Below are 14,067 nucleotides of genomic sequence, written 5' to 3' on the forward strand. Positions count from 1 at the left end.
TATGAGTGAAAAACCGTGATTTTCCGAAGTTGTATAACTAGCTATTATTAGCCAGGATTAAATTATGGTTACCCAGTGTGGAAATCAAACTTAGGTTCCCCATGTGGTTGCTAAGACACTTCTCTTCGAGTATAGAAGGAAAAACAAACTTATTCATTTCCTAGTAATACAGTCGGTTAGTTCTGGAGGTTAGAGAATCAAGTAAGATGAGTGAAAATCTGTTTTATGTAATAACTGCTACCCATCCCAGAAGATGTCCCAGGAATTTCTTGCTACACAGAGAATAACGGAAGAGAAGACGGGCACGCCACCAAGAGGCTCTCCTGTCGTGCTCCCATGTGTGGTCCTCTAAGTTATTCTCGGTAAAAGGACCACTTTCGCCTCATGGTTTCCTCGGCTCCGTTTATGTAGAGCTTTTGCTCCAGGGAGCCCCCAGCTCCCGCCTCCATCCGTCCTCATTCCTGGTTAGCACAACGCCAGGACGGACCCTCTGCTCACAAGGCTTCTAGGTGACATCACCAGTTATCCCAGGGAACATGGCTTTCTCTCAACTGCCTGAGCAACAGTCTCAAACTGAAGAAGCAATGGAAACTGTACTTACCTGGGGCTCTCACTGCACGTAGAAACGTTGGACAGAGCGGAAAGGGTGAGAGCTCTGAGCTCTAGTCTGAGTTCTGCCATTAGCTAGGGGTGTGACATAACCTCTCTGCATCTCAGTTGCTTTGTTTGCAACATGAAGGCCTTGGACTAAACGATCTCCAAGTTCTCTTCCAATGTTAGAACTCCATGATTTTGCAAGATTCCCAGTACCCCCTTCTACTCAGGCAAGAGGGGCCCCTGTCCTGAGACCCATACCTTAGAGAGTCCCCAGGACCCAAGGGATGAGCTTGCCCCTAGACCTGGCTCCAGCGTCCAGGTCCCCAGAATTCTGTGCTCAGACGGCCTTGAGCCAGCTTCCAGGAAGGCTGCTGTCTGCAGAGGGCATGGCGTGAGCTCCACGGTGCGACTCAAGTGTCCACACGCAGGAATGGAGGTGGGGTTGTGGGAGGGGCACAGGCCACTGCCTGGCTCTGCTGCTACATCTGGCATGAAACTCTGCAGAGTCCAGAACCTAGCTTTCCAAGTCATTATCATATGAATTTGTTAATGTAGGAGGCTAGAACATACCTTATTGAATAGCTTTTCCATCTGATTTACAACTTTTAAATATTTAGATATATGGTAGGTAGGCTCTCATTTGTATCCTTGCCCTGGGCTCTGAAAATATTAGTTTGCCCTAGAAATTCCCCTGCAGTAGTCTTGCTCTTCAGAGCTCCGCAAGTTTCAGTTAAAACAAGGTGTAAATACTGACACAAGGTGTGGCTGAGCGTGGGGTGGATGGGAGGTGTGTGCGTTAATTTGGAGTCTCAAATGAATTGCCATTTTCCTTCTCTCAAACAATAAGAGATCATGCTATTCGCAAATGCTTTAAGGGCCCGAGGTTATTCTGCTGGTGTTTACAGGGCGCCGTGAGTCAGTGATCTGTGCTTCAGAAACCTAATGTAACTTCCAAGTAACAGCCATTAATAAAGTGTTCGAAATCTGGTTATATGATGTTCCCTTCCCCCCCACCCTTTGTCACACGGCAAAGAGAAAGTTGAGTTCACAGGGTGAATTTGGGACATGAGACATGTATATGCTTCCATGAAACCATACGGATTCTTCCGGATCCCAAGGAGCTAGAATATTAATAAATTCAGGGGGCCGTGTTCTGCCATGCAGCCATCCCGACTCCCCCATGCTCAAGCTCATTCCCAATCTCTCTCTCTCTCATTCTCACTCCTCCTTTTCCACTCTTTTCATGCCTTAGATGGAGAAGGTTTTCCTTTGAAACTCCTTAACGCAGTTGGGCCTCTGCACCCCACCCTGGCCTGGCAATTCGCCGAACGGCCTTAGACAGACACTCCAGTCCAGGGACGAGAAGGAACTGTGTTTGCTTTTGAAAAACAGACTAGAAACTGGCAGCCTGATGTCAGAGGCAAGTAGTTCCATTCACTGCAACCCCCGGGTATGAAATAAGGGTGCTTAGTGACATTTAGTGGTGTTGTGAAGTCACCACATCCAGAGTGAAATAAAACAATAATACAGTGAGAACAAAAGCAAGTTCATTAAAACCTAATGATACCCTTCTCCATTATGTATTAAAATGGAAGCGGTGAGTGATGCCACTAATTATAGTTCTGATGTTTTAGTCGCTGAGCGGTTTATTTAAAGTGACAGCACCATTTTCTTGTTACATAATTACTCCTACTGAATTGGTAACGTAAACAAATAGAGGACTAATTCAGAGACAGGAGGAAAATTGATATCACTCACCAGATAATAATCTCAATGTATTTATGGCAGATCGCTGATTCAGACGTCACATAGCTTGAGAGTTAGAACTACCGTAATTAGAGAGAAAAGTGTTACAGGCTCACTTCTTTGGCACTGAAAGAATTCAGGGTGTTAAAGATGACATAGGTTCAAGGTAGAATTGCACCCATTGCAGTGCTCCACAAAGCAATGGGCTGCCGTACAGGCAGTGAACACCCCACCCAAACAGGCAGTAGAGAAAAAAGGCAAGAGAGCAGATTCACACACTGAGCGAGAGACTCGGTCTCGAGTTGGTTTTGAAGGTCACTTCAATTTTAATGTTCTGTGCTCTCAGCTCATAATTAATTATATCCAATTTCACCTCTCTAGGATTTATCACACAAAAAAACACACACACTATTTTCCCTGGTTTAAAGTAGCTAGGCACTTTTTCATATGCGTTTAAAAATCACATGTAAAACGCTCTGTAAACTTCTCTGTGGTTTAAAATAAGGTACAGTCAACAGAGGAAACTCTGTTGGCAAAATTTTGTTAGTAGTTTTACATACCATGCTCTTTTTACAAAGTCTATGGATTTCTCTAGAGAAATCACGATGCACACAGAATTCAGGAGACACAGTCCTGGCTGACTGAGAAACCTGCCGTGGAAGCTTCAAAGGGAGCGTCTGAACATCATCTGCTACCACGTCTCACTAAAACATTTTTTCATATGTTCAAAATGTTTGCATGTGCACTTGAAACAACCAATAATGGTGAGTAATGATGTTCAGCTGCCGGAGATGATGATGGGCTTATTTTATTTTCCATTGTTTCTTTGAATCTCATGACAACTAAATATGCTGGTAGATTACTTAATGCAAGACACTACTGGCCAACAACTACTGCAGCAGCTTTCACGTCTTCTGTGCTCCACAGGCACCTGCTGAGCCAGGGGCGCAGGCTTAGCGGACAGCTGGGGTCAGCACAGAGAGAAGGCGGCTTCAGAGTAAAGGATCATAAAAACTGCAGCCATTGAAAGGTAACGGTTATTCCAGACTAATATACATATAGAGAGAGAGAGAGATAGATAGAGATAGAGATACGGATACAGATACAGATACAGATATATAGACAAAGATATAGATACAGATATACATACAGATACAGATACAGATACAGATATAGATACAGATATACATACAGATATACATACAGATACAGATATAGATACAGATATATATGATCTTTAATGGCAGGCAACACCTAAGTAAACCTTTGCAAATTTTAAACCTCGTGCTATTCTAAAATATTGATTTTCCTGTTCAGACATTTGAATTCTGGCTCAAATGTTTTATTTATTTATTTTTTTCCTCATTCAGAAGACTGGGAAGTTCTTAAGTCCAGAGACTACGCCCTGTTTTCTGGTATGTAACATCCAGTGCCTGGTACATTACAGATGCTCAGAAAGTGTTTAGTGAATGAATGAATGAACGAATCGAATTGTGGGACTTAAAACTGAAGAGCACAGAATTTTGTTGGGGGGCTTCCCAATTAATGAAAACCAAACTTGCCTCCAGTGCAGCAAGTGTGAATAATCACACATCTATACTCACCAACCCCTGATAATACAGCATACGTGGACAGAAGTGATTGTGCAACAATAGTTGAAACTTATTAATATATTTCTTATAGTTTTGAATTTAGTGTCCACTGGTCGTTGCCTTAAACTTCCTCCAGACCTCACAAGGGCAAAAATAATCTTTTAATCTAACAGGATCTTCTGAGCACGCACCTGGACCTTCACACGTACTTCCCTGAGATAGCCCAATGTTGCTGTCTGGCACTGACATTGACCTTGACGCCTCATGATAAAACTTTTTCATGCACGTGTTTTCTCTCTCCAGAAAACCTCAGTTATATATAGGGCAGAATTCTGGGCAGTAGTTTGTCAACAAAGCATGTGTTTAATGAGAGTACAATAGGCATACATATGTATCTGATGTTATATGCACAGTGGTTAAGGGGATAAACCATTCAGGGTCGGGTCTGCTCTTGGTGCTTTTCACCACAGCTAATTTGCTTAACCTCCCTGCGTCTTCTTTTCTTTATGTATAAAACAAGGTGAATCGGACCATTATCTCAAAAAGTGTTTGTGAGGATTAAGTGGGATCATCCATCTAACGCCCTTAGAATAAAGCACAAGCTACAACCCTATTATGCCAGGAGCTCAGGACAGAGGTAGGAAAGCCAATTTGGGAAGCCTGGAATTGGGACAGAGAGAAACCTGAACACCCCACACCAGCACGTGTCTACAGGGGTCATCAGCCGTAGCCAACCGCCCACCGGCCCAGCTCCCGGCTTTGTCCACTTGGGCAGTCGGCGGCTGTGTATGGAAGTGACTCCAGAGGAACTGTGAAAATTTAGGTATCATAAAATGCCTGAAATCCAAACTAGCAGTCGTCATCACCTTGGGGTTGGGAATGATATTCCCAGAGGATTCCTGACAAATATGCCAGCATGTTACCAGAACAAGATGGTGCTTTGCTCCTCAGTACCCACTAAACAGGGTCTTGGCTAAGCTCACACAGACTCTGATGAAATAGATGAGGGGATACATGAGGCAAGTGATGGCAAAGGCTAAAACACGCAAAGCAGAACGGCAGAAGGGAGCCCTGGATCCCAGACCAGGATGTCTAACTAAAGGGTGGGAGAAAACTGACACTGTCTCCCCACGCTCTCCCTCATCCTCTGGACCCTTTGGATACCTGGGTAACACCTTCCACACTTTCAGCCCTCCCAGGGCGTTCCTATTCTTTGGATGGTCTAAAAGTCACTCTTCCCTCAAACTGAGATCATCTCCAACCTTCCTGCCTTCTATAAAAGGACTGCTTTCATGGGGGCATCTGCAGAATCCGTTTTTCCCACCCTCACTTTGGGATGTGTTGTCAAACACAGCTCTGCAGGGTTGTGTTTCCCAGCATCAGAGACCAACACTCAAATGTCACTTTGCCAAATAATCATCGACATCTGTCAAGATTCTTAGTCCCACCCTGAAAAAAGGCCCTGAGCTGAATGATTTCTTTCTTTTTTAATAACAAGTATTCTCTGAGCTTTAAACAGTTTTAAAATGAACTAAGAATCCTTATTGGGAGCGTTTCTTAAATTAACTGAACACAGGCATTAAAACACAGGAACAGTTGGATGCTAATCATTTAGCTGGAGAAACGACATGGCATGGCTCGTGGAGACACTCGAGCAGCACAGGGGAAATAAGGCCGGTGCGTGGGCAGCAGCCACTTGCCTGCGGACGGCGCCGAGCCACCAAGTAGGTCTGCATTACTGTGAGCACTACAGGAGCAGGGGTCACGGTAACACCCTTCGGGCCTCGGTAATTGACCAGAGGTGCATCTCAGGCCTGAGGCCCGTGAGGCGGAGCTGAGGCACTGCTGAGGAGCGCGCGGTTAAGCCAAGCCCCGCTGTCATAGTCAGCAGAAACGCGGCCATGACAGCAACCTGTCCCCTGCATTTGTAGAATACAGTATCCACTGACTACTTTCATCTTGACAACCTCCCTAAGAAATGAGCATTACAATGAGGTTCACAGAGGTTAAGGGGGGTTGGGAGAATGGGGGGAAAGGTGAAGGGATTAAGTACAAATTGCCAGTTACAAAAACAGTCACGGGGCTGTAAAGTACAGCACAGGGAACAGAGTCAATGCGACTGTAATATAATAAGTACGTACTCACCGGGTGACCACTGCGTAAACTACATAAACGTCTCTTCACTGTGCTGTACACCTGAAACTAACATATTGTATGTCAACTGTAATGGAAATTTTTAAATTCTTTTTAAAAAAGACATTAAGGGACTTGCCCAAGTTCACACAGATAACAAATGATAAAAGCCAAGTTTTATTCAGTATTACTCATGGACTTTTCCTGGCTTCCTTCCCTGTACAACTCCCTGAGCTACTGGTGCCACCAGCAAGTAAGTCACAAGGCCTGGCTTCGGGGAGCGCCCAGCCTCGGGCAGACGACAGCGGGTATTCATTCCCTCAGCTACTTCCAGCGGTTGCGGGTCTCCTCTGTGCCCACTCTGGCTGGGGTGCTGGAAACGAGCAATGTACGCGACAGACGAGGTTCCTGCGACCTGGAGTGTGTCTTCTAGGGAGGCCAGACAACAATTTTAAATAAACATGACAATTTATTGAGTGCTATCAAACTCAGTAAAACAAGGTAATGTCACAGAGCCAGGAGGGTGCTGAAACGGATCGAGGAAGGCTCTCTCTGGAGACGACATTTTCACCGAGGCTTGAGAGGCAATGAGCCTAAAGATCCCGGCGTGGACCTGTTTGAAGGGAAAGAGCAAGGAACTCATCTTGACGCGACATGGGTGGAGCAAGCCAATTCTCTTTACTTTGATTCTGTGTGGACTTCGAGTGGTTTGGGGGAAGCTGACGGAGAACGTGGAGACGGACAGAGCCCGACCTTCCTTCTTCCCACCACACTCACACAGCCAGCCACACCTGGTGAGGCCCTGCGGCAGGAACAAACGTGGTGTGTGTGGAAAATAGAAAGGAATCCAGAGAGACCAGGACCTCGCGAAGGAGGGAGCCTGGGGGAAAATGGAGGAGGAAGAGGCTACATCATGTAGGATCTCACCAGGCACAGTAAGAAGTCTGGATTTGATGTCACTGAAAGAAGCCAACAGAGGATTTTCAGCCAGAAATAACAAAAGTTGTTTTCCACGTTGAAAGAGCTCCGGCCACTGTACGGAGAACGGATGGAAAGAAAACAAGAGTGGAAGAAGAGGGACGACTTTGGAGGTAGGAGAGACGAGCTCTGGGAAATGTTTAAGCTGTCGAACCAAAGGACGTGCTGCTCATTAGATGAGCAAGAGGAAAACAAGAGGGGACTCGCGTGACTCCTAGATTTTCAGGTGGAGCAGCTGAGTCACTGATGATGCTCTGTCTGGATTGGGAAGACGAGGGCCACAGGCTCAGGGGCAACAAGAGGGAAACCAAGAATTCTGTTAAGGTTGGAGGTGTGGGAAAAGAATTAAAATACAGTGTGATAACGACCACTGATAAAGGCATGTTCTAAATAATGTGAAAACACAGAGGAAGGAGAGAGAACTTTAAGAGAGAAGAGCTGGTCGGTGAAGACTTCACCGAGGAGGTGAGGTTTAGCAAGTACGTTTAAAAACAATCCAGAAATAGCCAATGGGTGAGAACGACATTTGCGGCAGAAGGAACAGACGTGTGCAAAGGCAGGAGGCACAAAAATACTGTTTGTACTGAGCTTCGCCGCTGGCCATTGTTGTCTCCTGAGGGCAGCCTGCGGCTTCCAGGGCCAGCGAGGTGGTGAGCAAAGCCTGCGGTGCCAGTGCTTTATTGGGCTCAGGTTACAGGAGGAGCGGGAGGTGGTGAAGACAAGGAGAGTGTTAAACGTGAGATTCAAAACCCCGAGTCCAGGGCCACCTCAGCCACTGAGCAGCTGGGCAACCACGGCACCGTCATCAGGTAGATAAGAGCTGCGTAAAACCAAGCTACTTCTGAGGCCATCTTTAGTCTGGGCAGCTGGAAAACTGTGGTTGCTAGTGCACTTGCACCTATGTTAAAATATATATGTATTTATACATCTATACATAAAATGTCTACATTCCTATTTATACACACATACACACACACACACACACGTACATCCTCCATTTCATTTCACAAAGGACTTGAGGCAGGATAAAGAAATACATGCTGGTGCACAGTAAAGAATTTGTTGGGTCTTGGTCCCTGGTTCCTGGGTATAACCTCTAAGTCCTTGGAATTTCCTCAGTGACGGGAGTGGCTTTGTTACTCAGGAGTCCCTGGCGTCAGACCTGATTTACACTAATAACTGAGGATGGGTCACAGGAAAGACCAACCCAGGGATGAGAGCTTGAGGCTGTGAGCCAGCCCCACCCCAGGGAGAAGAGGGTAAAGACCAAGCTCAATCACAAGGCCAGTGATTCGGTTCATTGTGCCTATGTCATGAAACCCCAATAAAAACTGACCCCCAGCGCTTGAGTAAGCTTGGGGGTGGTGAACGCATCCACGCGTGGGGAGGTGATGCACCCTCCTTTCCGCCCCTAATCGTCCCTTCATGTGGCTGGTCCCAATCAACAGCCTTGATATAAAACTGTAATCACTGCAGTGCTTTCCTGCATCCTGTGGGTCGTTCTAGCAAATTACCAGACCTGAGTCACAGGCACCCCCAAATTGGTATCCACATGGTCAGCAGTGTGGGTGGTCTGGGGGCACCCGAAACTGTGACGTGTCAGAAGTGAGGGCAGTCTGTTTGGGGATTGCTAACTCTAGGCGCTCGGCATCAGAATCGCACTGCATCGCTGTAGTCACAGAAATGACAAGAAGAGCCACGGCCAGGAGGAATGGACGTGAATAGGAAGTGATGAAAGTACTAGTCACCCCTCAGATCCCGAGAACAAATTCCCAGGCAGCTCCACGGGGATGGCAGAGCCGCACGAGATGGCACCAAAGTGAGGAGACTCACATTCCACCTGCACTGTTTCCCGTCTGGAGGCCAGAGCAGGTCACTGAACTCTCTGAGCCTCTACGTGCCCACCCGTAAAATGGAGCTGAGAAGGACACCTACTTCGTGGAACTGCTGTAATGAGTGAGTCAGTTCATAAAAAGTGTTCAAAACAGGGTCTGACACATAACACTCAAGACGCATCATTAGAATAGGCCACTGTCAACACATCAAAGCACAACTCAATGAAAATATTTTTTTTTTGAAAAGCAGTCCAGATGTGAAACTCTTGGCTACTCTACCACAGTGCTTGCTGTTCAATAACACTTTCCGCAGTGGTCTCAACGTTCTATATCTGTGCTTTCCAATGCGAAAGCCACTGGCCACATGGGCTCTTGAGTACTTCAAGCATGGGTATTTTGACTGAGGAAGTAGATTTAAAATTCTAATTTATTTTTACTTAAATAGCCACATGAGACTAGTGGTCACAGCTTACGGAACAGCAGAGAAGGCAAGGGCACACTGGACAGACCCCAGACCCTGTGGGTCCTCTCACGAACACTATTCCTGACAGCCAAGCTCTGGCCAGTCCACCTAACTCTCCGTTAAAGGCAGAGTCATGTGTTCAATGTGCAGCAAGAAAAGAGGAGGGTTAACCTGCTGTTATGAAGGTCAAGAAGCCGACCCATCAGGCCTGAGCCTGGAGAAGAACCCACTGACGGCCACGCAGAGGGGGACCATGGTAATGGCTGCAGAGAAGGACAGGATTGTCCTCAGGAAGCAGTCGAGTCTACGACCATTTATAACCAGAATGGGCCCCGAAGTTCTACCCACTTTATCTGGTTATGGTGAGATTCAAGGAGAAAAGGCATGTCACTGCTGGCACATGGCCCCGCACAGCAGTCAACCAATTTTAGCTCTCTTAGCATCACTTTTTAAATCATCTTATGCCATGAAACATGCCTGTAAAATTTCAACCTGAGAAATTACATGAGCAGATATTAACACTCTCAACACAGTGCCCGTATGATAGTGAATTATCAACAGTGTTATTTACTGATGAACCCTTCAAGATAAGCTGGTGGTGAAATATAACCTCTCAGACGTCAATGAGTTGACCTGTGTAGAGTTTTTAGAACTGGACCAATTAAATGCTGGAGACCCTCTGCCAAAGCTGATGACTTGGGCTGTGAATGAACTGATTTAAAGGAAAGTAACTAGATTGGAGGGGCATTGTCTCTGGAAGCCACTGTGAAGCTGAGAAGCTACACTGCACCATCAGCATTTGGGCCAATGCTCATCTGCCTGTTGTCTGTAGCAGGGAAGAATGAATTTGGCTCATCCAGGAATGATATCAAGTCATAGAGCACATCCTAAGGAGGAAACCTGACACACACCTGCTTTGCCTCTCTTGAAATGATCTCACCTGTCAAGAAGCTGTGTTTACTGACCTGGAATCTGGGAAGTGGTGCTACGAGTCTCCCCTAAGTCTCAGCAGCCAGGAGTCTGTGTCTAGGGCATAAACAGTTCCTACACACAAGCCACGGGCTCATGGAAGGTCAGTAAAATCAACATTTCCAACATTATTCACAAACTGATGAAGCTTACGTAATGTTGGCCAAGAAGGTGACAGCTGGGCCTACAGCCCAGCTACTCCTCTAGAGAAATACTGTCCTAAGAAACATAGAGTTGCACTTTACTGAAAAAGGAATTGGCCTGCTTTTAGATGGAATAACACAGAAGGGGAACAATCATCCTACATGTGATGCCAGGCACTTGCCCACTCCTGGGCAATAGGGTGACACTAGGCTACGACCTAAGCCCATCATGGAGAGCACTGAACATTCCAAAGGCAAACAGCCGTCAGCTGGGGTTTTCTTTAATCAGATCTGTTACTGGGACCTGACTCCAGTCTTCGATTTCACGGCCATTGACACTGGGAGTTTTGCTGAGCATTATTCTTCTAGGAATGCTAACAAATGCACTAAGAATCATACGGTTTTTATCTCTAGTGCCTTAGCTTTGAAAAAGTGTGCTGACCATCAACTCTGAATTGCAATAAGATTAAAGGGAAATAGTATGGTAGCAGACAATGGCTGAGATTGGTCCTTTTGGATATAACAAACTATATGTAATAATTTAGATCAATATCAGTTATATAACAGTAGAAAACACTATGATTAAATGGTGTACCAATTAGGAATATTTGAGGCCAGGAGGAGCAGAAGACATGACCATGGTGACTTAGACATTAGGAATTGATTCTTCCTCACCCAGGCGGAAGTCCAGAGCATGCCGTTGCTGGTTCTGCTTTAGTTAACTCCAGAACCTCTGAATTCCCTTGCTATTTCCCTATGGACCCTTGTTGCCTGCTGCAGCTCCAACCACCAGGTCACGTGTCAGCTTTTAAAGAAAATAAAAAGGAGGAGAGGTGGCTCCTGTTGAAAAATTCAGCTGTAAAGCAAACTCCTGTGTGTGATCACTCAGGCCTGACACAGGCTATTACCGGGCTTTGCCTGGCAGAACTGCAGTGTTCTGGAGGGCGTTACAGTCAAGGACTCAGCCCTCCCCAGCCACCTGGCCGGCCACGCTCCTACACCTGTGTGCATTCAACGCCCAGGCGGCTCTGTGCTGAGGCCCCCTTATCAGAGGCCTGGGCTCAGGCATTTCCGAGGCACCTCCACCAAGATCTCCTCCCGGGGCCCTGGCTAAGGCATTTTCTCCGCTCTGACTCAGCACTTTCTACTCTGACCTTTCCCCGCTCCCTCTCACAGACCCTCCAGATCCATAAAAAGGCAGGATCCTCAGGAATGATGTTTCCCCCATCTGTGCTGCACCCTTGCCCGAGGCTGTTCCCTGGGAGAGAGTGGACACTGGGGGCCAGGGCCACGCCTGGCCTCTTGCTTACAGAGTCACAATAAATAAGTAAAGACTTGATTGTTCCTTTCAGTTTCACTCATTGTCCTGACAGCCTCCCACCTGGCGGCTCGACACCTACATCAGGAAAACAAACCTTCCAGAGACCCCACAGCAGACTTCTCCCACCGTATTGGCCTGAATGGAGATACACGTGGCCACTCTTAGATGAATGGTGTCTACAAATGGAAAAGGGCTGCTCAACAACCTTCAGGGCCTGTCATCACTCAGAAATGAGTTCAACAGGGAAAATCCAGGCTTAGGAGTTCAGAACAGAAAGGAGTTGGTTTCAGAGGAAATGAAACGGGTTTGGAGATGAGAGGGCATGACAGATGGAATAAACAGACTATGGAAATGTTTGGAGGAAGGAATGAGCTTCTGGGACAGAGAAAGGAACATCCTGGTCCTCTGGAGAACAGGAGCAAGAATGCTGTGACTCGGGAAGCAGAACAGTGGCCTCCAAGGGGATGGGGGAGAAGGCCACTGCTGTGGGACACACCTTAGCAGCTCTAATGCCGACGAGCCAACACAAAGATGCCTATAACGATACGCTCTTGCTACCTGAAAATGTCAGTAGACATTTATGCCAAACAAGTTGCCGTAATACACACAGCATGCACTCTTCAGAAAAAGCAAGGAAAAATAATGCCCTGCACAACAAAAGGAAGACAGCATCGTTCTGCCCCTCTCTGGGCTTTAACCCCCACCGAGATCCACAGGGGACCGTTCAGGGCTCTAACGCAGCATATGTCCCTGAGAACACAGGCTCCGATCTTACAAGGAACAGAGCAGTCTTTAAATTAAGACATCCAATCAAAAAGCCTCCTGAGTAACAACCAGTTTACGTTAATGGTTTCTTGCTGTGTGTTTTAGGCTTTTTTTTATGTGGGAAGAGAGATGGGGACACTGGTGAAATGGAAAATGTATCAATAACTGCGGCAGAAAAGTTCAAAGCCATCTTCTCTCCATATTCCCAAAGAGGCAGTTGCCTCTGCCCTTGCTAACTGGCAGTGAAGGCCTCAACAAACAAGGGAAGCAAGCTCAGCAAGTGGGGTTATTACACATCTCTTGTTAAATCTCACTGGGAGTAACAGGCACCAAAAAGCTCCTGGGCTGAGGTCTTTCTACTGTGTCCAATGAGCTACACCAGAAGGAAATCGCTAGGGACAGCTGCCCTCAAGACAGTTCCCAAAAGTCTCCTTTTGAAAGCATAACAGATATTTTTCCTTCCCTGACCCCAGCTGGTAATTAGAAATTCCTACTTATTAATCCACCCAAGTGACTCTTCCCGAATATTAAAATGTGAGCTTCTTCCATCTTGCAACCGTGCTGAAGATGGAAGGAAATAACGAAGTGTACACCCACACCGTAACCTCCTAAAAGGGAAGAGAGCGACAATGGCCCAACAGAAAAAGGAGACATTTTAATTACTATGCCTCCCTGTGGCTTTGCCTTTCTTCTGTGTGCTCAGCTGGATTAATTAGAGGAGAACTGGGGGGGGCCTACCCCAGAAGTCCCAATCAGCCCTCTCCAGCTGGGCCTCGCTCTCCTGGCAACTGTCCCCAATGAAGAAGAGACTCAGCACGAACTGTAATGTACATCTGCTCTGGGGAATAGTCCTTCCCTAGAATCACCAGGAAGTAGCCTGTTCGAAAAGCAAAAAAGGAAAAAGGAAAACCCTACCCACTTGAAAAGGAAGAAACAAGAAACACTCGTTTAAGAAAGGTAACTTCCAAGCTATCGGCATCTGATACAGCTTCCTCTTTAGAGATTTCTCCTTCTTTAACAGCTTTATGAAGTATAATTTGTAATGCCATAAAATTCACCCATTTGAAGTATACAGATCAGATGAGTTTTAGTAATCGACACTTGTGTAACCATCACCATACTCAAGCTTTAGACTATTTTCATCACCCCCCAAAGTCCCCTTGTCCAGTTGCCATCAACCCTGCTCCAACTCTAGCTCCAGACACCCTGCTTTCAGTCCCTGTAGTTTTGCCTTTTCTAGAAATTTCATATGAATACAATCATACATGTTCTTTTGTTTGTGTCTGGCACTTATTTAGGTCTTCATTAATTTTGGGGGGGGGGAAATATTTTTAGTTTTCTGCATACAGTTCTTATACTTTTTTGTTAAATTTATGCCTATGCATTTTAGTGTTTTATTCTTTTTTATTCCATAGTAAATGACATTGTTTTCTTTCTTTTTATTTTTCTTTTTTTTTAAGATTGCTGCCATTTTTATTAAATTGCCCAGGAAGGTGGGTTAGTAACATCTTGTTCAGTCTGATAG

At 46.0% G+C, this 14,067-nt stretch overlaps 1 protein-coding gene across 3 annotated transcripts in view; it reads right to left on the reverse strand.

The window, feature by feature from the left end:
* SUMF1 (sulfatase modifying factor 1) overlaps positions 1-14,067 on the reverse strand; it is a 277,240-nt gene that overhangs the window by 107,650 nt on the left and 155,523 nt on the right. For 2 of the 3 annotated variants that reach the window (XM_074312230.1, XM_074312224.1), the window contains one exon: positions 6,523-6,681. The exons of the other annotated variant lie outside the window; for it this stretch is intronic. In XM_074312230.1, coding sequence (XP_074168331.1) covers positions 6,538-6,681 — 144 coding nt within the window. In that variant the 3' untranslated portion in view covers positions 6,523-6,537. Of the gene's footprint in view, positions 1-6,522; positions 6,682-14,067 lie in introns of those variants that run through there. 3 annotated transcript variants of the gene reach the window in all.

Source organism: Rhinolophus sinicus, linkage group LG10, assembly GCF_036562045.2.
Source record: "Rhinolophus sinicus isolate RSC01 linkage group LG10, ASM3656204v1, whole genome shotgun sequence".
NCBI classification, from domain to species: domain Eukaryota; kingdom Metazoa; phylum Chordata; class Mammalia; order Chiroptera; family Rhinolophidae; genus Rhinolophus; species Rhinolophus sinicus.